We start from the raw sequence: 22486 nt of genomic DNA, 5'->3' as shown, positions 1-22486 counted from the left end.
AAAAGAAATACATAGAAAAGCGAACATGGAGGGGAGGCAAGAGTGAAAACAAAAGAATAAAACATTGGTACCTTTGTCAAGTACATTTGAACTTGACACACAACCATATTGAGCTTTTCTGCTAATTTGTATTTCTTTTCTTATCCATCTCAAAATTGGAATTTTTCTTGCATAACGAATGCCTCCTGTTGTAGATCCCTGCTCCAGCCTATCTATATTTTCTCTTCGATGCCCTTATTAGTTCTTCCTTTTAGTAGCAAGCAGAGCATTTTGATAGCTGTATGTCTGCTGGTTGATGAAAATCCAAGCTGTCATATTCAAGAGAATGCCAAAACTGCCGGTGTCACCATTGTCACCAAGATGGACTAGGAGAAGGATAGATCAGGCAATCTGTTGCATTTACATTTGCAATTAAGTCTACAGCTGTTAATATAAAGAAAGAGGATCCTGTGGAAGGGTACCTGTCATCACACAACCGAGGAAAGATAGGGCGAGGAACTTGGCACAGTAAGAACTTCGATCAAAGTGACCACTGCGAAATTCTTGGTCACATGCCTACAGCAGCTGAGGGCCGAAAAAAACCGCGCCTGAATTCCACTCCAACAAAGCAAATTTCATTGTCACTGGTGTAAAAGGAACCAAGGAGAAAGGATGGAGTCTACATACAAAAAAAGCAAGCCTTCAAGAAGTCAAACATGCACCCCAACTTCGACCCAACGAGCAAAAAAGAAAAAACTTGCAAACAGAAAAATATCTCAAGCTGCAGAAGAATGCTGCATTGTCACGCTGCTGTTAACAACAACATAGCAGCTGGGTTCTGAAAAACACAACTTATAAGAAAAGCTTCGAAACCACCGTTACAGATGTAGTCCTAAACAAGACTGCACAAAGTGCCCCTTTCGTCAGCTGTCAGGCAAACTGAATATAGTCGACCTTTAGCTTGTGTCACAACAAGAAAAACAAAAGTTCTACACAGACCTAAACAAGGCTACACAAAGTGCCCCTTTCGTCAGTTTTCAGGCAATCTGAATATAGTCCACCTTTCGCTTCTGCCCCCCTCCCCCCCCCCCCCCCTCCAAAAAAAAAAAAAAAAAGTTCTACACAACCCTAAACAAGGTTACACAAAGTACCCTTTCGTCAGCTTTCAGGCAAACTGAATACAGTCCATCTTTTGCTTGTGAAACAACAAGAAAATATTTCTACACAACCCTAAACAAGATTACACAAAGTAACCTATCGTCAGCTTTCAGGCAAACTGAATATAGTCCACCTTTTGCTTGTGTCACAACAAGGAAAATTTCTATACAACCCTAAACAAGATTACACAAAGTAACCTATCGTCAGCTTTCAGGTAAACTGAATATAGTTCACCTTTTGCTTGTGTCACAACATGAAAAACAAAAATAAGTTCTCCACAACCCTAAATAAGACTATACAAAGTAATCTTTTGTCAGCTTTCAGGCAAACTGAATATAGTCCACCTTTTGCTTGTGTCACAACAAGAAAAAATTTCTACACAACCCTAAACAAGACTACACAAAGTAACCTATCGTCAGCTTTCAGGTAAACTGAATATAGTCCACCTTCTGCTTGTGTCACAACAAGAAAAACAAAAACACTCTTCACAACCCTAACAAGGCTACAAAAAGTATCCTTTCGTCAGCTTTCAAGCAAACTGAATATAGTCCACCTTTTGCTTGTGTCATAACAAGAAAAAAGGAAACAAGTACTACACACCGCTTAGCATGAGTGGAGTCATAAAGAAGGCTAACAGAGCTCAAGTTAAAAAGATTTCAAGCAAGCCGATGTAAGCCGCTGCTCGTCACAAAAAAGCTGTAACAATAACAAAGAAGAATACTCTCAAATCTCGGGTCTGTCAAATCTGTCGGGCAAGTCAGGACTTGAGGGGGGAAAACCTACAGCCCTGCATTGGTTGAGCAATTGAAACTGGAACTCTCAAGACCACAAAGTTGAAGACTAATGTGCGACTGCAAAGCTTCTGGATGCACAGAGAGTACCACATGTTGCACATGAAGTCCCCGAAACTTGCTCGAGACTCTTTTACATTGTGGCAAGGCTGGATGTCGTGTTCTGTGCTATCTAGCTTAGTACCGGTAATCTTAGGTATTTCTCCCACTCATAACCAAGCACGGAATGCGGCTTTTCCTCCCTCAGGTCTATGCAGAAAGTGACGAGTTAACAACAGTTGTAGATTCGGTAACAGTAGAAGAAGAACCGTGGGTTTGAGGAGTGGGGAGGGAGCTAGGCAGAAGAGGAAGAATTGGCCGGTTGGTTGGTCGAGTTTGGAGATGCCAGCAGCGTGGTGATAAGGGCACACCACAGGGCCGTGCGTGCCCGGCGCGATGCCTGGCTCAGCTGTTGGATACTCTGCGCCAAGGCCAGCACGTCTGCCCCAAACAGAATGCAATGCACCAATGAGATCGCCAAAAAAGCGTGCATGAGTTTATGCGAGCTGTGACCCAACTCTAATGTACTGGAGCATACTTCTCACACGTATGCTGATAAGCTCGTGCTGATGTACGAGCTAAAAATTTCCTCTCCTCACTGGTGTGTCCTGATGCACACACTTGTCCTTTCATGATCCTGCTCATAGCAATGATTAGTACTGGATAATGAAATGCAGCAACGACTGGCGAGGCATAAGAAATCTGTCAGAACTGAGTAGTAATGACGTCTATTCTGATGTACCGTGAAGGCAAAACGAGAAGCGACTCCCATGTACGTGCCAATGGTGGAGTACAAATTTCCCAGAGCCTGAACACGTTAAGTGTAGTTTTGTGCCAACTAAGCATAATCGTTAGCCCTACTAAGCGTAATCGTTAGCTGGTGTAGTGAAGATTTCACTTCAAAAAAACTCATTTCAAAATTAAGGAAGAGCAGTTTCTGTTTGGCAGTTTGGTTTTGTTTGGCATATGAGGCTTAGCACCCCAAAGCAGCTCGGGCAATCAGGGATATTATAGTGGAAGACTCCTAGTAACTTAAACCACTGAGCGTTCTTTAAAAACATGCATTGATGTCACACAGTGCATGGGTGTCAGTTGGGTGAGTTGGGATAATTCATACTGACATTCTCATATAAGTGTTTAGTACTTTTGCAAGTACGAGACCAACCCACTGTGATGATACAGTGGTTAACCCTTTGACTGTCGAATATTCCGAAAAAAATTCGCCCCCTGTGTCAAAATTTTTTAGACGCTCTGCGTTTAGTGCAGTACCCGTACAGGAAAAACACCGCGAGATGGAATGCGGCTGCAGTACTCGTACGACAAAAACAATCAAAGGGTTAAGGTGCTCGACTACTGTGCCCAAGGATGCAGGATCGAATTGTGGCAGCAGGGGCTGCTTTAAAAATGGAGGCAAAAAGAAGCAAGGCGCCCGTGTGCTGTGCGATGCGAATGCAGTGCACGTTAAAGAACTCATGGTGGACGAAATTTCCGGAGCTCTCCACTACAGCATCTCTCTCATAGCCTGAGTCGCTTTGGGATGTTAAAACCCCATAAACCAAACCAAGTATGAAATTTAACCAACTCGCCCACCTTTCTATTTTAAGCCAGTTTTTGTGTTGTTCTTTTTGTGTTTCAATACGTAAGAACAAAGGAGATGAGGGGGAGGTGGTACACACTAGTTTTGGTAAACCAGTGGTGATAGGAGGGGACATGAAAAGTTCCTTACCAGCGTCTTCTTGGAAACGGCTGGGAGCAGTCAGCAACTGGCGTTGGTGTCGATGGGCCTGGTGGATCATCTCTTCTCGCCGACGAGCCTGCACGGCACGCAGTGCTTCGAGCCACTGCATCAGGCTGGCGTGCACGTCAGGGTGGACCTCGGCACCACGCAGCTGCTCCATTTTGGCCACCAATGTCAGTATCTGTGCCATTTAAGTTACCAAGTTACCAATCATTCAAGTAACCAACCACAGGAGCCCATGAGAAAACTGCCCAAAGAATGGAGCAAAACTGGTAATAGAGTTGATGGAATTCCATTTGACCACACACACAGAGTATCCCTGCCAAATGTTGCAAGAAAATACAGTCGAACCCGGATATATCGAACCCGGGTAATTCGAAATTTGGTTATATCGAACTCACAAAATATCCCCTTGAAAATCTCATGTAAAAGTATAGGAAAACTGCGTCATATATCGAACTCAATTTCATCGGTCGTTCGATATATTGAAATCTGCATCACGCACTGGAAGGTGCGCCTTCCCCAAAGACGATCGCATCACCCTCTGCCGTTCGCCGCACGACGTTTTTAAGCCACGCGCGGAAGTACTGAGAGGGAGCAGAGCAGCGCCACGCCCTTTCCCCAAAGGCGAGCGCAACTGTGGTGATAGTTTGCCGCGCGCCAGCACGTGACGTTTGCAAGCCATGTGTGTGAAGGAACAAGAGGGAGCGAAGCGCAAGGGGTGTGCCCACTCTTCTACTGAGCTTTATCTCTCCTTCCTCTCTCTTTTCCTGGTCTTCGTTCGCAGCAGCACGCACTGCGCATGCGTGGAGAAGCCAGCTTGGCCTGTGGCAGACGTCAAAAACTTTCTCGAGTGTATGGTGTGAACCCTCAGCGCGCGGCGGCTGAAAGGCGATGCGCGTCTTACGCCGTCGTGCTAAACGTGCCTAAGCTAGGGCGGCTGCGGACGTTAAAAAGTGGCAGATTTTTTTTAGCGACAGTCGTCCATCCTTGTCATGCTGAACGTGGGACTTAGTAAGCAATGACGACTGCAAACGTTAAGAAGCGGCAGATCTCTTTTTTTTTTTTGCGAGACTTGTTCATTCTTGTATCTATGAATAAATGAAAGCCCGTGGTCAGCTGCAATCATGATAACGGCTTTTAGCACTGTTCACTTCAAATGGCATTTGCAGCTATCAGGCTTTTCAATGATTTTGTGGTAGTGGACTACGCCCGCCCCAAGCACAGTGTGATAATCAAATCAGGCTTGTGCAATCAAGTTTGATCCCCGCCACTGCATGAGCTATCAAACGTCCTCAAAAGATAAACGTTATCCCTGCGCAGCATCTTGGCGCGCTGCCAATAAATGAGCAAGCGAAAACGCTCCCGATTTCTGCTGTTGCGGTGGCTTGAGCAACGCAGTTCCAACAAGTTGGAAATTTTTTGCTCTGTCACTGCTGCTTGTCGCTGAGTTCGCTCAATCATTTACACGTGAACCGGCCTTAATTTTAATTTTTCTTTTTTTCTTTTTTTCTTTTTTTTTTTTTTCAGATTCTCGGGGACAAAAGTGGAGGGTGGGTTTATTATGTGAGTGGGTTGATTATGTGACAAATACGGCATCATTTTTCACGATCGCAAGCAGTGTCTCATGTCGATTTCTGTATATCAAATTATCGATATATTGAACTATTTCGCGCTCCCCTTCAAGTTGAATATATCCAGATTTGACTGTATCAGCGCTAGGCGAGCGCAAACTGCTGCCCATTTTGATTGCGACCCCCTTACGCACCTAAAGCAATTTCTTGTTAGTAAATAGCTATCTAAATTATTATAAATACAGTGCTTTTACAGAATAAATGTGATTTGCAAAGTTGAAGAGCTACATTATTCTCTTCCATGCCCTGTTAGTGTAGGGTGCTACATTATTAGGGACACTTAAGCTCAGCCTTTAAGAGTATGACGCAAGAGCATAAGCTACCAGCCCACATAAGTCCCGCTTCAACCAAGCCGTATGGACGTAGCTGCGTGTCTTGGGGGTAATGTGAATGCAAAGAGTTCTGGCAGGCTGATTTTGATATCACCCTTCCATATGAAAGGAGTGACCCGAGTTGGCAGGCAGTTCCTGCCCGTGGCGTAGGGGTAACGTGAATCCAAATGTCATGGCAGGCTGATTCTAATGTCACTCTCCCACATGAAAGGAGGGACCCGAGCTGTCACTCCTTCGGGCACCCACCGACACTGACGGCTCGAGCTGGCTGGTGCAGTGAAGCTTCCACAGCGTGTTTATACAAAATTCGAGTATTGCCTGACGGCATAGCAGCAAGGGCCCGCATACTGCAGCCCATTTCATCTTTGCAGCATCGTTTTGCACGGTGTGTTAAACAGAATGCCGGAAGTGGTCCGGCTCCAGCCGCAGCATGAAATCAGACAAGTTCGAAATGCCTGCAGCGCCAGATGCTGCGAGCTTACCGCAACGGTGCCAGCAGTGAGCGCGGAGGCCAGACGATACTCCGTGGTTGTCATTAGGCCTATATTGTTACGTGTCGACGCCACTGCAGACAATGCTTTGAGGTTGAGCAACATTGTAGTAAACGACCTATTCATAGAATTGCCATAACACTGAACCACGTCACATGTTTTACCTTCGGTAGCCTCGCTGAAGCGTAATGACGGTGAAGCTAGCATGCAACAAGGGTACTAACCTAGGAGCAAGAAGAATGACATAAGGATACCGAACTTCAGTAGCGCTTATTGGAATCCCGAATGGTCACATTGCTGCCAAGGCTCGATATTTATAAGCACGAAAATCATCGGCGCACGATACAGCTGATTTTGAAGGAAAAAGATTTTTCCTTTGCATGACAGAAGCTTAATGCGCTAACAGTTTCTTCTCCTCTGAGAAACATGAAGCATCACGTCGCCTAGACCAGGAATGTTAACACAACTGAAAGATGCGCAGATAGCCACCAGCTGCTTCATGCATTCACACAGAATGTTCGTTTTCCAATGACGCGAGAAAAACATGCGCAACTCCACAATCGCTGCATATTTGCTGTTTGACCGTGAGAAATTTTTTGGACACACAAAATTTTAAGCATAGAACGACCGATCAGAAAAAAAAAAAACGGCGCCAACAAAAGGCTGCGTTGACCTGTGGATCACCAAAGCGCGAGATGGAGCAGAGCAAGCGTGCAAATAGAGCGGCCGCAACTAGCTGGCATTCCGGGATTGACGTCACATCCGCTTGTTCCTCAGTTTCAGCGTCTTCCCATTTGGCGCTCCTGGCAGCAATGAGGGTGTGACCGTAGTGATTTTTATAACAAGTGATTTTGTTATTATAACTAACGGAATCAAAAAGAAGTTTGACACACATGATTATCAAAGGTGTGTTAAGCGGAATGCCAGAAGTGGTCTGGCTTCAGCCGCAGCATGAAGTCAGACAAGTTCGAAACGGCTGCAGCACCACTGCATTTCACGAACTCTGAAAACCACTTTAGCTTAGTCCAACGTTGCCAACATACGAAATATAGGGTCAGCTTGCAAGTGCTTTCGAAGGCATAGAACAGTTTTGAGACTAAAATTATTAATATATTAAATTTAGGGGCGTGTAAAACTTTTTCAATACGAGTCGAATATGGAGAAAAAAATGCCTTCAGGTATCTAATATCGGATCAGTGACAAAAGAAAATAGAAAATTAAAAATAGTAAACTTCATCTTGATTAAATAAATGATTCGCATGGCATTTCTAAATAGAGTTAAACTAGAACTACACAGATGTCTGTACCCTACTGAAAAATCGGGTATCAATTTTACGCAGAATTCCGTACACCGATTGTTTGTACAGGAAAGACCATGCATGAAACCGAGTGGAGCTGTCATGTTATGGCTGAATACAGTGACCTCTCGTTAATTCGGCTTTAAGGGAACCAGAAAAAATGTCTGAATTAGCCAAAAGCCCGAATAGGCCTGAAAAAGCTGCTGAAAACCGTTTGCATCAGAATAATATATTGTGTGATGAACACTTGCCGAACAGATGGCTGCATATGAGGCCATGATTCTGTGTTGCCATCTGAGAGCCGTGGCATCAAATGGTGCATTTAAAACCCGGTTATGATGAGCAAAAGCACCCACTGCGATGGCTCAGTGCTGCTGTACCCAACTGCCCTGGTTTGAGCAAGGGTGCTAAAATTCACTTTGGTGTTTTTATTTTAGTGTGAAAGTATTACAATTGTCATGCTGAGTCATTAGTCTGTCACAGATCTGTCATAATGCTCTCTGTTAGCTGGCAAACTCGAAAGACCGGTCGGAAAGATGCGCATTAGAGACGCTGTACCAAACTTAAGTTTGAATTACTCACAAGAAGCCACGTGGCTGTGAATTCACAAAACGGCTTAAGCAATCGCGAATGCTGGCACGAATGACGGCAGTCGGACAAGATCCTTGATCAATGGCAGTGGGCGTATGCACATAGGAGTGCTTTCGCACCAAAACGGCCCTGTCGTGTTTTGAGGGTGCTCCACTTTCACTGCATAATAATGGGGTGAAGTGCACAGTGCAGCAAAACCGCAATGAATTCGAAAAGCTTAGGTGTATTCACTAATTTTTTAATATGAACCAAACAACAAACACCTTCGACTCATATATTAAAAATTTTGAATATATGCGCTCTTATAATCAGCTTTATCACAAATATTTCAAAATATCTTAGTCAATTTTTCTCCCTAATTCATTCAAACATGCTACGCATGTACTAGCCAAAAAGCAATGAAAAAAAAAAAAGACTGATAGTCAAATTTGACCATGAATTCCCCAATGAAGTACAATCGCCCTTTTGAGTAGTTTGAGTGTCGTGGCAGTAAACTGCTGAGATGCTTACGCTTTTGTGGAATGTATACAAAACACTTGAAGCGATCTTTAATTGATTTTGATGCTGACCTGTGTCATGGTCTTTTTCATTTCGACCTTTAGCCTTGTTTCACACATCCCACTATGTTCGTGAACTGTTGTTCCCCAAGCGACCTTGACACACGTGTCTAGTCTTTGTACAGTTTTCACATGATAGCGATAAAGGCCTCGTTCACCAGAAAATCTGGCAACGGCGTCAGTGTTGAGGGAGAAAAATCTTGCAGCTTGCAGCTGATATGGCCGCAGACTGACTGGACGTAGGTCTGCCTGATTTGAAAAATATTCATTAAAATACTTACTTTCCACTCATTTCTGTTCATAAAGTGTGCTGTTTTGGTCACTCTCAATGCGATAGCTATCATTTTTTTGTTCAGTAGCAATTTTAGCAATAGCAATTTTTTTGTTCAGTATCCCTTAAAAGAAGTGTTTTATATGTCGAGGGATAGTCTACGCAATCGCGTCATGCCCTTCAAAGTAGAGCTAAAGTTTTTTTCATAATTTTGCACCACATCTTCTTGGTCCTGAAAAGGGCCTGCAGTATTTGCAAACAAAAAAGAAGAAAAATGACACCATGACTACCTTTGCGTGCTCCCGCAGCTGGTCAACAATGAGGCGGTCCACCCGTGATGGGTTGGGTGGCAACCGGGGCACTGGGATGTTATTGGCACTGGACACACGCTTGCCTGGGTTCTGTCTTGCCAGCTCCGCTTCAGTCTGCATTGTAGGGGCAACATTACAAGTTGAAGTAACTGGCCACCCTATCGCTCCTTACTTTTCCTTTTATCTACTAAGTATCTTGCTGTGCTGAGCTTTTGCTTCAGAAGTGGTCAGAAGGCATGCCAAACACGAATCTGTCTGTCTGTTAGAAGAGAGGAACTAAAATGTCAAACATAACTTACGGTTGCCTCAGAAAATTTGCCGCTTTTAGGAATAGAAAAGTTTCTTTAGTATACACCACAGCATTAATTTTAAAGATGCAAACTGGACTGGAAATGAGCAGCTTTTGCCTTAACATTTTTGAGTTTCACGTATGAAAACAAGATGCAATTTGCTGTTGCTAAATCTGCGCATAAACGCATTAGGCTGTTGTTGTTCATAGTGCAAAGCTGTGCATTCCATTATTATTTTTCCAATTCCAATTTGCAGCACAAAAAAAATGTGCTTGGTGTCTGCATGATTTTCATTTTAATGCAAAAGTGCTAAAGGACCAATTCTCCAGAAAGTCTGGTGTTGGCGTCGTGAGCAAAAAACCATAGTCATGACTCAGGCAGGTTAGTAGCTGACAGCTGACATGACCTGGCCCTGATTGGTTGTATGGTTGTGCAGTCACGTGACCACATACCATGGTCGATTTGGCAGGAGCTACTATCAATTCGAGCCTCTCAATTCCAATTCAGATAGGAGAATGAGGGGAACTATGACAACACTCTTGTGTTCGTATTATGAGCTTGCATCGTTATCGAAAGTATCGCTATCTTCCCAACCTCGAGTCATTTGACTGGTCGAAACGCCAGAAACGATGTCACTACCCCTTTCGGTTCCGTAGCGGCAACATCCTGTTCTGGCTCCCTGTTACCCTGTTAAGTGGTGAGAGGTGGAGACTTAAACGAGACTTTCCTAGGAGTTGGTATGTTGTCTAGGTAGACAAGGCACTGGCAAAACACAAGATGGCTCGCTAAACAAACAAGACAGCAAGCATCAACATGAACAGCAATGTTAACGAGACCATGCTCCCTCGCGACGCATGAAGACAAAGTGTTAGTGGTTGAATGCAGCTCAACACGTAGCATTTATGATGACACATAGCTTGTCTATCCCTCCTGTTTGTCAGTGGAGTACAGGCACCGTTGTGGGCACTAACCATGAAGATGCAAAAACGAAACCACACCATTTTAATGCCACAGCACACGCAATATATATGGGGTGCGGTTTCACAGGCTGGCTTTCAACCCGACACTTCTGCCCGAAGTTCTTTCTTTTTTTTTTTCTTGATCACTTTTGCCTAAGATGAGTAGTTTTTAGGATCTGAAGAAAACTGAACTGTCTAAGCTGTTGCTATAAAAATATCCCAGCAGAGCCTGTGGGCAGAAAGTCATCCTCTTAAGTTGCCTTTCATAAGCCAGGTCACTACCGTGCATGTGCGTATGGTGACCTAAATCAAAATGGTCGGGGCCAGTTGTTAACTGCATCCCAGCAAGGCACATTAACACGGCATGTGCTGCATTTACTTTTCTGACCCGTAAGTGTGCAGACCGGGGCACTCGATGGCCGTGAGTGCTTTAGCGGCACTTTTGAGTCAGTCAAGAATAGAGAAAGGTGAGGTGTCACAAAAGAATTCTCTTCTCTGCGCACTTACACAAGGTATAAGGAACAGTGGCGTAGCGAGGGGGGTACGGTTCGCTCCGGGTGCAGCGCTCAGGGGGGCACAGCTTGGCATTGAGAGGGAGAGAGGAGGAGCGCGGGGGGGTCGGGGGGGGGGGGGGGGGGGTGCGAAATGAATTATTGTGGAAAGATGCGAAAAGGCACGCATCGGTGCCACTGACTGGCAAGTGTGATCTTCCCGTAGAACGAATCATTCTGTTGTGAGTGGTTGAAAACGCATGCCTTAGTTTAGGTCAGAGACTCCACGCAATTTTGACGGCGTGTACCCTAAAAACACCAGCACTAACCCGATGCCCATCACAAAAACCTGCGCAGGAGCATGTTAGACGACACCCATCAGTGGCCGCGCCGCCACATCGCCTCTGTGTATGTGCAGTATACTCTCCTTTTCTAAGCGATGACCGCTGCAGTATCTCTGTGGCAGTCTTTTAACTCCTGTGCCTTTCTCGCGCCTCGGCCCAGTCATGCATGCCTCGCACTTTCAAAACGCTGAAAGTGCACGGGATGCCTGTTTCTCAATGGAATGGCAATTGGTCTGAACACTACGTGCCGAGTAGAAAGAAAAAAATGGTAATAATGAGAAGGACACCTTTAGCAGGGCTAGGTGCTTTAAAAAGGGAATTGAGAGTGAATGTACCCAAGGGTGTTCACGCAGTGCATTATGCAGTTCTTACCTTTTTTTTTTCTTGCTCTGAAAAAGGCAATGTCATTGTTAAGATTAGAAAGGGTTGAAAAAATGAGCCTGGAGATGCCCACCGCATTTCTCTGAAATATGTGCTTTTGATGTGACATATATTTGAATTGCCAGTCATTGGGCACGATCACTGCGTCCTAGAGTCACAAAGAAAAAAAAAATGCTACTTCAATCGCACTGCGTGGTTGAGTGCAGAGTGAATTTGACTTCAAAGAAAACCTTGAGGAAAGAGAAGGTAGAAAGGAAGTTGCGATTCGGTGCTTAAAATGCGAGCACGGAAGGGTGGGGTGGCGCCGCGCCTCCGCACTGGGTGCGGGTCACCCTAGCGACGCCACTGATAGGGAAGCTTTCTTTGTTGTTAGCAGCATTCTCGTTCTTTCTTTCAGAGCCACGAAGGCAAGGACACTTATATATTTACATAAAATTTTATAGTTATATTTGTCGGTATCAGTGCGTACTGTGTTTGGCTGATGAAAACAGCATTCAGGCACTGACTGCACCTGCTCGCTGGTTGTGTTTAAGTAGCTCCTTAACTAATGCAGCAACGCAGATTTTCACAGTGCATTTCAACTATACATTTCATATCTTTCTGATTAAAAAAAAAAAAAAAGGTCTTAAGCATTGTTTTCCTATGTAGATATAGATAAATACATAGAGAGGAGGAGGGAAGGCAGGGATGTTAACCAGAAAGGCTTCCGGTTAGCAACCCTACACTGGGGAAAAGATTTTTTTTCCTGGGAAGGAGGGTGACTATCCCCTCCCCTTCCTCTTAAATTTGCCCCTGTGCATGCATGCACATATACTATGAAAGCACACACACACATACACATGCACATGTAGCTAGAGATAGCTTTGTACATTTTGCTGCTTACCTTTTTGCGTTCCTTTTCGAGACAGTGAAATTGTTCGTAGCAGACCTCCAGGTGTAAATGCAGCTCATTGGACGGACCACTCCGCCTGCAAAGACAGTCATTTCAACCTCCCTGCTATGTGAAGCTCCACCGTAAAGTTTGACCACATGGAGGGTGCTATGAAGCACCCTCAAAATGCGACGGGGCCATTTTGTGAAGAGGGCCTTTCCGGCAGTGCATGCAAAGCTCATTTTCAATCTGGTTTCATCTGAAATGAGCGCAAACATCGTGCAGGTGTTCACCAGGTAAAATCACTGCAATCCCACCGGTTTTTGGGCGTTTTTTTTTTTTCAGGTCCGTTCGACAATCGAAGCTTTCTATTCATTTGAACACGGTTCCTTGAAGGTCAAATCAACTATAGAGCTTAGAGACAGAAGGCAGAGTCACAGCTCCACCCTGTTTCATGCAGGTCCTTCCTGCATTGAAAATTTCTATATGAAATCTTGTATAAAATTTATACTAGTTTTTTCAGTAGAATACACACTTCTGCACAATTCTAGTTTATTTTATTTGCAAATACCACGCGAATTCTGAAATAAACAACACGAAGGATGTTTGTTACTTGTAATTTTCAGATGTTTGCTTTCACTGATTAGATACTTGAGATTCGATTCATATTCGAAAATTTCACACCCCCTAGAGTTTAATTTTGTAGAGCATCACTTCTTCGGAATCACTTAGAGGACCGCAAACCCATTGCCATATGCAAATGGCACTACTTGAACCACCCCGATCTGTAATTGCTCAAAGAAAAAAAAGCCTAGTTGATTTTGTATATTGATATGCAAGTGAGCTAGTGCTTGCTTCAGAACAAAGAACAGGAAAGAATGGTGTACAGCAATGGTACACGTTTTTGTTTCATTATGCCATTAGGTTCACTGAGCTCTGTTCCTTGCCTAGAGTTAGTGCATTCCTGTAAACCAATACTCAGCTCTAGTTCTTTAGCAATTATATTAGCCACATCAATAATACCTGCGTTCATGGAGGAGCTATAAAGTTTTTCTTCACCATATCCCTTTCTTTTAATGGTGTGTGGTACGCTAGCAGAAGAGCTAGCAGGCCCAAAATATTGACAAACTTGATAAGTGATTGTGTGCCATATGACCTTGAATCATATATTTATGTAACATATGTTAAAAATAATTGATTGCCTGTAATGCATATTTCTTCTGTTATTTCTAATGTACTGAATATATCTTTTAAGGCTCTTGACAGCCCCCAATTTTTTTTTTTTTTAGCTCTCAATTACTAGTAACCTGCTGGACACTTTTTCGCCCAAAACAAGCTGTAACTAATGGTTTAACTTCAAGAGCCTGAACTCAAGGAGACAATGGTGAAATATGAAATTCCCTTGCGCTAAGTGGATTAGTCAAGCTACAGAGAAGCTGCACACGCAATGATATCCGTATATGCAAGCTGGCCTCCATGCGATTAACTCCTTATTCAGGACTTGGCATTTTACGACAATGCTACATTGGAATCATGTCTAATGATATTTGGTTTTTCCAACTGAGACCTAAAGGGCTACCATTTTTACCTGTATGCTAAAGAAATGCACTTTCCTCTGACGCGTATATTTACACATTTGCTTCTGATGTTTTTAAAGCACAATAAACTTCAATAAAATACTACTTCAACAGACAACTGCAGATGAAATTACCACAGTGCATAATGCAACAAACTATAAAATCAAGTAATCCGCACCACCTTATTCTTGTCTGCAAATGTAAAACCTCAATTACACTTTTTTTAATGTAATAAAGAAAGTTTACTATATATATAGAAAAATATGTAATCCGAATTGCCCGATACAGTGAAAGCTCGTTAATTCACAACTCGTTAATTCGAAATTTTGGATAATTCGAAATAGTCATCGTGGTCCGGTCCGCAGTGCATAGAAGTCTATGCGCGTAACAGCTCGTTAATTCACTCAAAAATTGGCGCCGCCACCCATAATTCGAACTGCGCGCCGCCAAGCGGCGCTGTTAAAAACCATCGTTGGAAGCTTTCACGGCAGAACGATAGATGGCACAACCATCGGGGCGCCGCTAGGGTGCTGGAACAAGTACTAAACAGTCTTTCCTGCCGCGACTCCTTCGAGGAACGACGTTTATCGACCACGGTTTCGTGTTGCATTTCGTGAGCCCTCGTTTTGCACGCCGCTTGTTGTGAGCTTGTGTCCGCGAGATGTGTTCGCGTGGGAAATACTGTGCCAAGACGGTGAAGGAGAAAGTGGCTATTTTACGCGAGGTGGATGAACGGAAGGCCAGCAAAGTGGAAATCGCGAAAAAGCACGGGATTCCACCAAGCACGTTGTCGACGTACGTCCGAAATAGGAAGGCCATCGAGGATGCCTATGAAGCCGAAGATTTCACCAGCAACAGAAAAAGGCTTCGGTTAGCCAAGTATCCGGAAATTGAGACCGCTGTGATCACGTGGGTGAAAGAAATGAGAAGCGCTGACATTCCACTGAGCGGCCCAATTATCATGGCGAAGGCGGCCGATTTCGCCCTGCGCTTGAATGTGGAAGATTTTGTCGCCTCCGAAGGATGGTTTCACCGCTTTAGAGACAGACATAATCAGAGGGGGAAGAAGACTCCCTGCGTCGCATTCGCATGCTAGAAGACCGAGCGAGTACGGTAGCCCTCAGAGAGAAGAAGCAGAAGATGATAAGACTTTTTTGCTAAATAAATGTTTTTCGTGCCCTCCGGGCATCAAACGCCTTCATTTTTGCTCACTTTCATTAGTTCGAATTTTGGTTAATTCGAACTGGCCTGGCAGCCTCGTGGAATTTGAATTAACGAGCTTTTACTGTATTGAACAATGTACTAATGAACATTTATTGATGATTTCATTTCATAAAAATGTTGATGAGCATATCCTTATACTATGTATAAGGATTGGTTTGCGGGGTTTCATAGCGACTCAGGTTATGAAAGATGCCAATAGTATATCTTTGTACAAGGTATGACGAAATATGCTTCCTTCGGTGCTTTTAGAAATCAGTCCATTAACCCGGAAGAGATTTCGCAGCACATCCAGTCCAATGGCAACAATGGCAGGCTAGAATCTCTTCGTCATCGTTTTCAGATATTTCACCCCCTCACATTTACTGTAAAGAAGCCATCGCGATGGCTGGACGTTACCACATTAGCGCTTTTCTGCTGTGTTCCACAGACCTGGCCTGTTTGTATGTAAGCGCATGGTTGAACAGTAAAATCTCATTAATTCAGCCTTCAAAGGACCAGAAAAAACATCTAAATAATCAAATGACTAAAGAAGACTGCCAAAAATAGTTTGCATCACAGTAATCCTGTCTAATGACAGGAATATTGCTTCCTATACACCCGAGATGAAAACCAAGTGACAACAACTTGTGGTTTCTTCATGTACGTGCTATGCTTTATGCAACATGCTGTCGAGAATGTAGAAAAATTAATTCTTCAATACTCTCGACAGTATGCGCAAAGCATAGGTAAGCGATCGCTTGAAACAGTGATGTAATTGCCTCAAAATCATTCCTCCACAGCCTTTTCGCAGTGCGAAGTGATGCCTCTTCACAAATGGCCCCATCGAGGATTGGGGGTGCTTCGCCGCCCGAAAAAGCCTTCTCAAAACGCTTGAAGAGCAGTGGAAGCACTCGAATGTGAGAGAGAAAAATATGCCTAGACATGAAAATAGCATGGCGCAAACCTGAAATAAAGCTGAATAAACGTGCAGAGTGTGTCCAAAATGGGGCAACTGTGCCAATGCACGTGTGCGATGACAGCGGTGGAATGGAGCAAAAGAAACAAACCATGATGGCGGGCTAATCGCCATTGCATCTACCACAGTGCACACACCAGAGATGTACGAGCACTGCTGTTTCATGCAATTCACGTTTGGGGGTGGTCTGTTTGGCATTGGTGGGTAGTACCTTGATGCGATTCCCCATCTAAGCTGAACAATGTGAGACTGCCCACACCTCAGTAATCAAGGGCCTGACACCATAGACTTACATGAGCACTGAGCAGAGAGCTTAGTTCGAATTATCCGACTTTCCAAATTAATGGGGGTGGAATTATTGAGATTTCCCTCTAGTCTTCAGTTGCTTCACCTCCGTTGCCCTAAGCACAGAGGAGAAACCACAGCACTTCTCCTCCTCTTGTCATGTCTCTGTGCAACCGGCCCTCTCATTTTGTTAGCAGTATTTTTCTTTGATGCTTTGCCCCTGTGCACCAGGATACGGCTGAGACATCACGACGGGTGAACGCTGCTGCACACCAACACTTATTCATGTTGCGTGCCTCAGATTGGTGTAACTTTAGGGGACGGTTTTTTACTACCCCCAATTCTGAGTGCACGAACCATGACCTATGACCATCGTTTCACAGCAAATTTTCTAATCTTATGTCCCCACTTCACTCTCTTTCCTTGAGCTAAGTTTTCCTTCCCGCAAAACTCTACTCCACAACAGTCCATCATATATCCACTTTACACATTACATTGCATTACATATCATATGTCTCATTCAAGTCTGCTCTCTTTTGTTGAAAAGTTCAGGTTAAACAGCATGAATGAAGGCATGCATATAATCGTTGACATTTGGTGTCACTACATTCTAAAAAAAGCTGCAACCAATAAGTTATGTGCACAGAAGTTATTTTTCACACAAAATCATATCATGAATGCTTCGCAGGGTTTCAGCAGGAATTGGCAGGAATTTCTACTATTCCAGCGATAACGTTTGCAGCCCCTTAATGGCACACAAATGGCTGAGGTTCTCATGCGTCAAAATGGTTCGTTTCACTCGTTAAGTGAACAAAAAGGAATAATTCAAAACTGCATGACTGCCCATGCAGGGAAGAACTAACTGATAAAACAAAAAAGAAAGATTCCAGCACTGCACTAAAGTTCTGAACTTTCCTGCGCATCCTTTATAGCTTTCACTTTCCACGCTCTAGCATCCCCTCAGGAGTCTTGTTCTTTCCCGAGCAGTTTCATTTTCCCTTCTTTGTAATCTTTTTCATTTCTTCTGTCTTCTTTTTCTTTTCAGGAAGCAGCTAAGTAATTCTTAAATTTTGCTAATGCTAACAAATGCTATCGTGTATGCCTCATGCCTCCTTCCCACATTTGTAAAAATTCACTTCTAATCCACCATGTCGTGTGGCATGTTGCAACAAGGTGCAACTGGTATGTTAACGAAAAAAAAAAAAATAATGTATGTAAATCAAACGGAAAACAGCACCAACAGAAAGCTCCCACCTACTGTAGAGCACAGGAGTGCTTTAAGTTCAACTATGAAAAGATATGACAAATACACCGATGAAGTGGATTATGAAGATGGCGCGAAAGGGACGAGGACAAGGAAGGAACACCAAAATAACAGGACAGGCGCCTGTTATTTTGGTGTTCCTTCCTTGTCCTCGTCCCTTTCGCGACGTCTTCATAATCCACTTCAACCATGAACCAACTATCCCAAAGCAAAGTACTTCTTGAACATCGATGAAGTACATGGCAGCATCAGTATCTTGCGGTGATTCTTCCTACAGCTGCTCTTGAATCTTCACAGTACATTTTTGCTTTCGCTTCTGACAACAGTAACAAGTCAGCCGAAGTCTAATCCTCTGCGCCTCACCGTAGAGTCCGCATATGCTTAAGTAGCCACAGCTCACCTCACGAGCCGTGGCCCAAAGCTACTGGCTTGCTGAGCGGCGGCAGCGGCAGCAGCAGCGGAGGGTAAAGTTGTCAGTAGGCGTCCCCTGGTGGCAACAGCAGCCAACTGCTCCCAGGTGGCAGCTCCAGTGTTGCCTCCACTGGGCCAGCCCACTGGGCAGGGCGAGTCCAGGGGCCAGGATGGTGGTGGTTGGTGGCGTGAATGCCTGCTGGTAGCCGAGCTCCCGCCTCCTCCGGTGTTCAGGTTGCGTGGAAAGTTGTGGTAGCTGGTCGGAAGGTCGGCGTGGCGCTCAACACTTGGCAGTGCTGCCCAGCTGCCCGCTGCAGAGAAGCTGTCTACCAAGCCCGCCGTCGCCTCGTATGGATTGCCAGCACCACCATTGCAGCCGTAGCCACTCCAGAGGCTGCCGCCACCTCCCGGGCGGTAAACGTTTGCTGCAGCACGCGTCCCACAGGCATGTGGCGCCGCCCTGGGGGCAACAACAGTAATCAAGGCAGCGTCTTGAGTACATAAACCAAACAGGTATAAAGTTCAAGGATCCATTACATATGCTTAAAGGGTAACTCCAGTGAAGTTTTATACCTGGAGTTCGTATGGGGGACTTATATTTCTTCTCGTCTTGTTAATGAAGAATTTTTCAGAATACCTAACAGTCAGAACAACTACGATACAGAAGAGGATGAGAGACAAACTTAGCTCAGACAAACAATGCCCCAAATCACCAGCATATATGTCACAAACAATATCTACACAACTCTTTCATATATTTTGAACATAAAAACTATGCACTCCAATAAATTACAAAAGCGTTTCTCAATATAACTTTAAAGGAAGAAAAATGCATCGCTATCAGTGCGAGTTTCTTAAAATGCACACCATAGGAAATACCAGGAACTGAACACCTCATACTTGAATCAGCTAGGCTTAGGCCAAAAGTGCGAATTTGGCAGCAGAATCATGGATGTGCCGCAATTAGGGGTGTGCGAATAGTGGTTTTTTGATTCGAAGCGAATTCGAAGCGAATAGTGATTTTCTTCGAATAATTTCGAAGCGAATAGTTCGAATAGTACTTCTGGCACTAAAAAGAGGCTGAATCACAGTAGGCTCTTCCAAAACCATTTATTTTCCCAATACACGATGCCATTACATACTGCACTGAGGCTTTATTTAAAACCGCACTTCAAAATTTTAAGAAAGCACCTAAAGTGAGTGATGAACAATTTTTGCTGGCTTGGTAATAAAAAGTTATAACACATAAAGATACTGCTGGCTTTCTAATAAGAAATTCGAGATAAAATTTAAAAAAATGAGAGTATAACAGAACGGTGCCAGTAGTACAACCAATAACTGAAACTATAGTAGTAGCTGCATTACACTGCAGCAAGAGCACTAAGAACAGTAAAGAAAAAAAAAGACATTCTGCACTTCCGGTGACAGCTGCCATGTACAGCCCAGCATACTCCAATCTAAATGTTATCGTGCAGAAACACAAGCTGTTCTACATGACGGGTGGGCAGGTTCTCTCTCTGACAGCGCACAATGTTTCCTGCAGCTGAAAACAGCTTTTCGCTGGTAGTCTGTGTTGCTGGGATTGAAAGATATTTGCGTGCAAGTGGTGCTATCGATGGGTACAGATAGCTGCCGTTGGTTCTCCACCATGCCAAAGGGTCTTCAGGCTGCGGAAGAAGGGGGCTTTTCAAGTACTCGGCAACTTCATTCTTCACTGTATGGTGTGGTCGGCGGCTCTTATCGGAACTAAATTTGTCAAAGGCGCACCACACAGAGTCACCCGAAGTGGAAGGTCTTGGAGATGCGCAGACTCCGCTTGGAACCTCAGCATGCTGATGCACTAGCACCGTCTCTTCTGCTGCCTTCACAAGAAGATCAAGCGCCCATTTCTTTTCAGCTTCGGTAGTGTAGCATGCATCTTTGTACCTAGGGTCAGCCAACATGGCTAATGCTGGAAGCTGAGACATCTTGATGTCAGGAAATCTAGACTTGATGCTCTTTAGTAGGCTGGATGCAATTGATGCTGCATCATAATCATTCAAATGCTGTGCAAGAACGATCCTTGTGCATTCAAGCAGCGGGATAACTTGTGAGAGAGTTGGGTAGCTATCCCCAGAGAGTTCAGTTGTGGCCTGATCAAGCGGCTGCAGGACCTTTGCTGATGCTGCTAGTAGCTTTCACTCTTGTGCGGTGAGATTTTCAACCACGTCACATTCTGAAAGTTCCACAGTAATAGGGGCACGAAGTCTTAGAAGTCTGGCCATCATGGCATGCTCGCTGTTCCAACGTGTCGGTACGTCCTGCACTACTTCAAGACAATCCAAAAGCATGCTTTTCTGAATTTCATCAAGGCGTGCTCGAGCCTTGGCACTTCGCTTATACCGACCTACTATTGACCTTGCTTTTGCACAAAGCTGCGCAAGCCCCGCCACATCTTTTTTGGCATCATTGATGCATAACTGAAGCGTGTGGCCGAAACACAGCACGCCCTGCCACGACGATCGCGCAACCGCCGAAACAAAGTTTCTCCCGTTGTCAGTGACCACAAAGGTCGGCACCGTTCCTTCAGATGGAAGTTCCCACTCCTCTATTACAGTTCCGATGACCTCCGCCAAGTTCTCGGCAGTGTGAGCACCCGCCAATTCGGTACAGGCCAGTGCATGTACATGTTGCACAAACGCCTTATCCATCACATGGCAAGTGAAACTTACATAGCTGTCGTTCGCTCGCGATGTCCAACCATCCATTGTGATAGAGAAGGACTCCACTCCGCTTGCGAAGACCTCTGCAAGCTTCGTTCGCACCTCTTCTTTTTTCGATGCATAAAGGTGACCCTCGAGAAAGTCGTTCGTGACGGCACTGCGTAATCAGGTATGGCGAGTTTCATCATATCACGAAAGCCAGGCTCCTCAACGATGGAGTACGAGTGCATACCGCGTGCAATGAATCGGCCGACCATCTTTGTCATCTGTTGCGCTTTCGGTGCTGTCGCCTTCATTTTTGGCTCGAAACATTCAGCAACTGACGGTTGCTGAACACTCGGCTGGCTCGCCTTTTTCAAGGTGGCAGCGTGTTTGCGTGCCTGACAGTCGTCCTGGTAGGCCTTAAAGAAATCGGGGTGTCTTTTCAAGTGCGTCTGTAATGTCGTCGTCGTCCCCGTTGGCGTCTTCAAAACGGCCTTGCATTTCAAGCAGCGAGCCTCATTGCCGGGGGCAACTTTCATGAAGTAGTTCCATATTGGATTACTTTTCGTAGACGCACTGGCCATAGTGCCAACGATCGAACCAGTGGTCGAACGGGTAGAATGTCCAACAGTGAACTAGACAATCACTTGCCACATACGTTGCTTGCGTTTCTATAGTTTAGGATCCTCGCTTCTTGGGCTTGGGTTGCATCTTCTTTTCAGTTGCGTCGATGAGACTGCTGCGTCCAAAGAAGTTAAAATGGCACATAGGTTGACCTGACCTCCTAGCAGCACTGGCAGCACCGCACCATCGCGTCTCCGAGGCTCCCACACCACCGATACGTTAGCCGTACTATCGGGGACAAAAGTGCTCGGGACGCGCCGCGCGTGGCTCAAATGCATCGGCATCACCTAGCGGTCGGAGGTTGGCGCGTCTATTTCGTTATCCGCGTGGTGCTCGTATGGAAACGTCGGCTCTGCTGTGCGTCTCCTGGGTGCGAAAACTGGCGCTCTTCCCGGCCTATGCCGTCACTCTGACAAGGCGTGTGGCACGATGCATTTTTTTTTTTGCATTTCACTAGCAGCTCGCGGCTGCTGTTTGCCAGAGCGTTGCTTCCCTTATTAAGCCGAAGCATTGTAACATCGTTCTGGTTACATTCCCAGACTACTACCCCCTCGAGCAAGAATGGAAATGGTTGTACGAAACTCTAGCGCCGCAAGCAAAACGTTTTTCGCACCGATCGCGCGTTCTGACAAAATTATCCCTGATAGTACCTCCGAGCAGCACTTAGCATCGCGCTTCCAAGATTGCTCTGAGCCTTCAGTGCACCGGAGTGCCTGAGTTGCGGCGACGAAGTGCGGCACACCACCGAAGACGGCTCAATGCCCTGATCACGACGGCGTTCAATTCCCATCAACGCGCAAGCAGTCAAAATCGCAAGAAAAGACGCCTGTCACAGATGGATGCGATCATTTCGTTCTACTAAAGTTCGGCAGTCACGTTTTAAGTCCGCAGCCTCCCCTATGCCGAGCGTTCACGGCAGTATAACGCTCCACCGGT

General features: G+C 45.0%; 1 protein-coding gene and 1 pseudogene across 1 annotated transcript in view; both read right to left on the bottom strand.

The window, feature by feature from the left end:
* Positions 1-1100: 1100 nt before the first annotated feature.
* Positions 1101-22486, bottom strand: part of LOC146185613 (uncharacterized) — a 39409-nt gene continuing 18023 nt past the window's right edge. The window contains exons 8-12 of the mRNA XM_084607883.1: positions 18232-18702; positions 12539-12623; positions 9170-9304; positions 3694-3886; positions 1101-2408 (exon numbers count right to left, since the gene is read on the bottom strand). Of these exons, the coding sequence (XP_084464009.1) occupies positions 2263-2408; positions 3694-3886; positions 9170-9304; positions 12539-12623; positions 18232-18702 (1030 nt within the window). The 3' untranslated portion in view covers positions 1101-2262. The remainder of the gene's footprint in view (positions 2409-3693; positions 3887-9169; positions 9305-12538; positions 12624-18231; positions 18703-22486) is intronic.
* On the bottom strand, positions 19700-20989 carry LOC146185614 (zinc finger BED domain-containing protein 4-like; annotated as a pseudogene).

Source organism: Amblyomma maculatum, chromosome 6 (genome assembly GCF_055883805.1).
Source record: "Amblyomma maculatum isolate TAMU_Amacu chromosome 6, ASM5588380v1, whole genome shotgun sequence".
Taxonomy (NCBI): Eukaryota; Metazoa; Arthropoda; class Arachnida; order Ixodida; family Ixodidae; genus Amblyomma; species Amblyomma maculatum.
The sequence above is the reverse complement of the archived record's forward strand: the minus strand, read 5'-3'. Positions and strand labels throughout refer to the sequence as shown.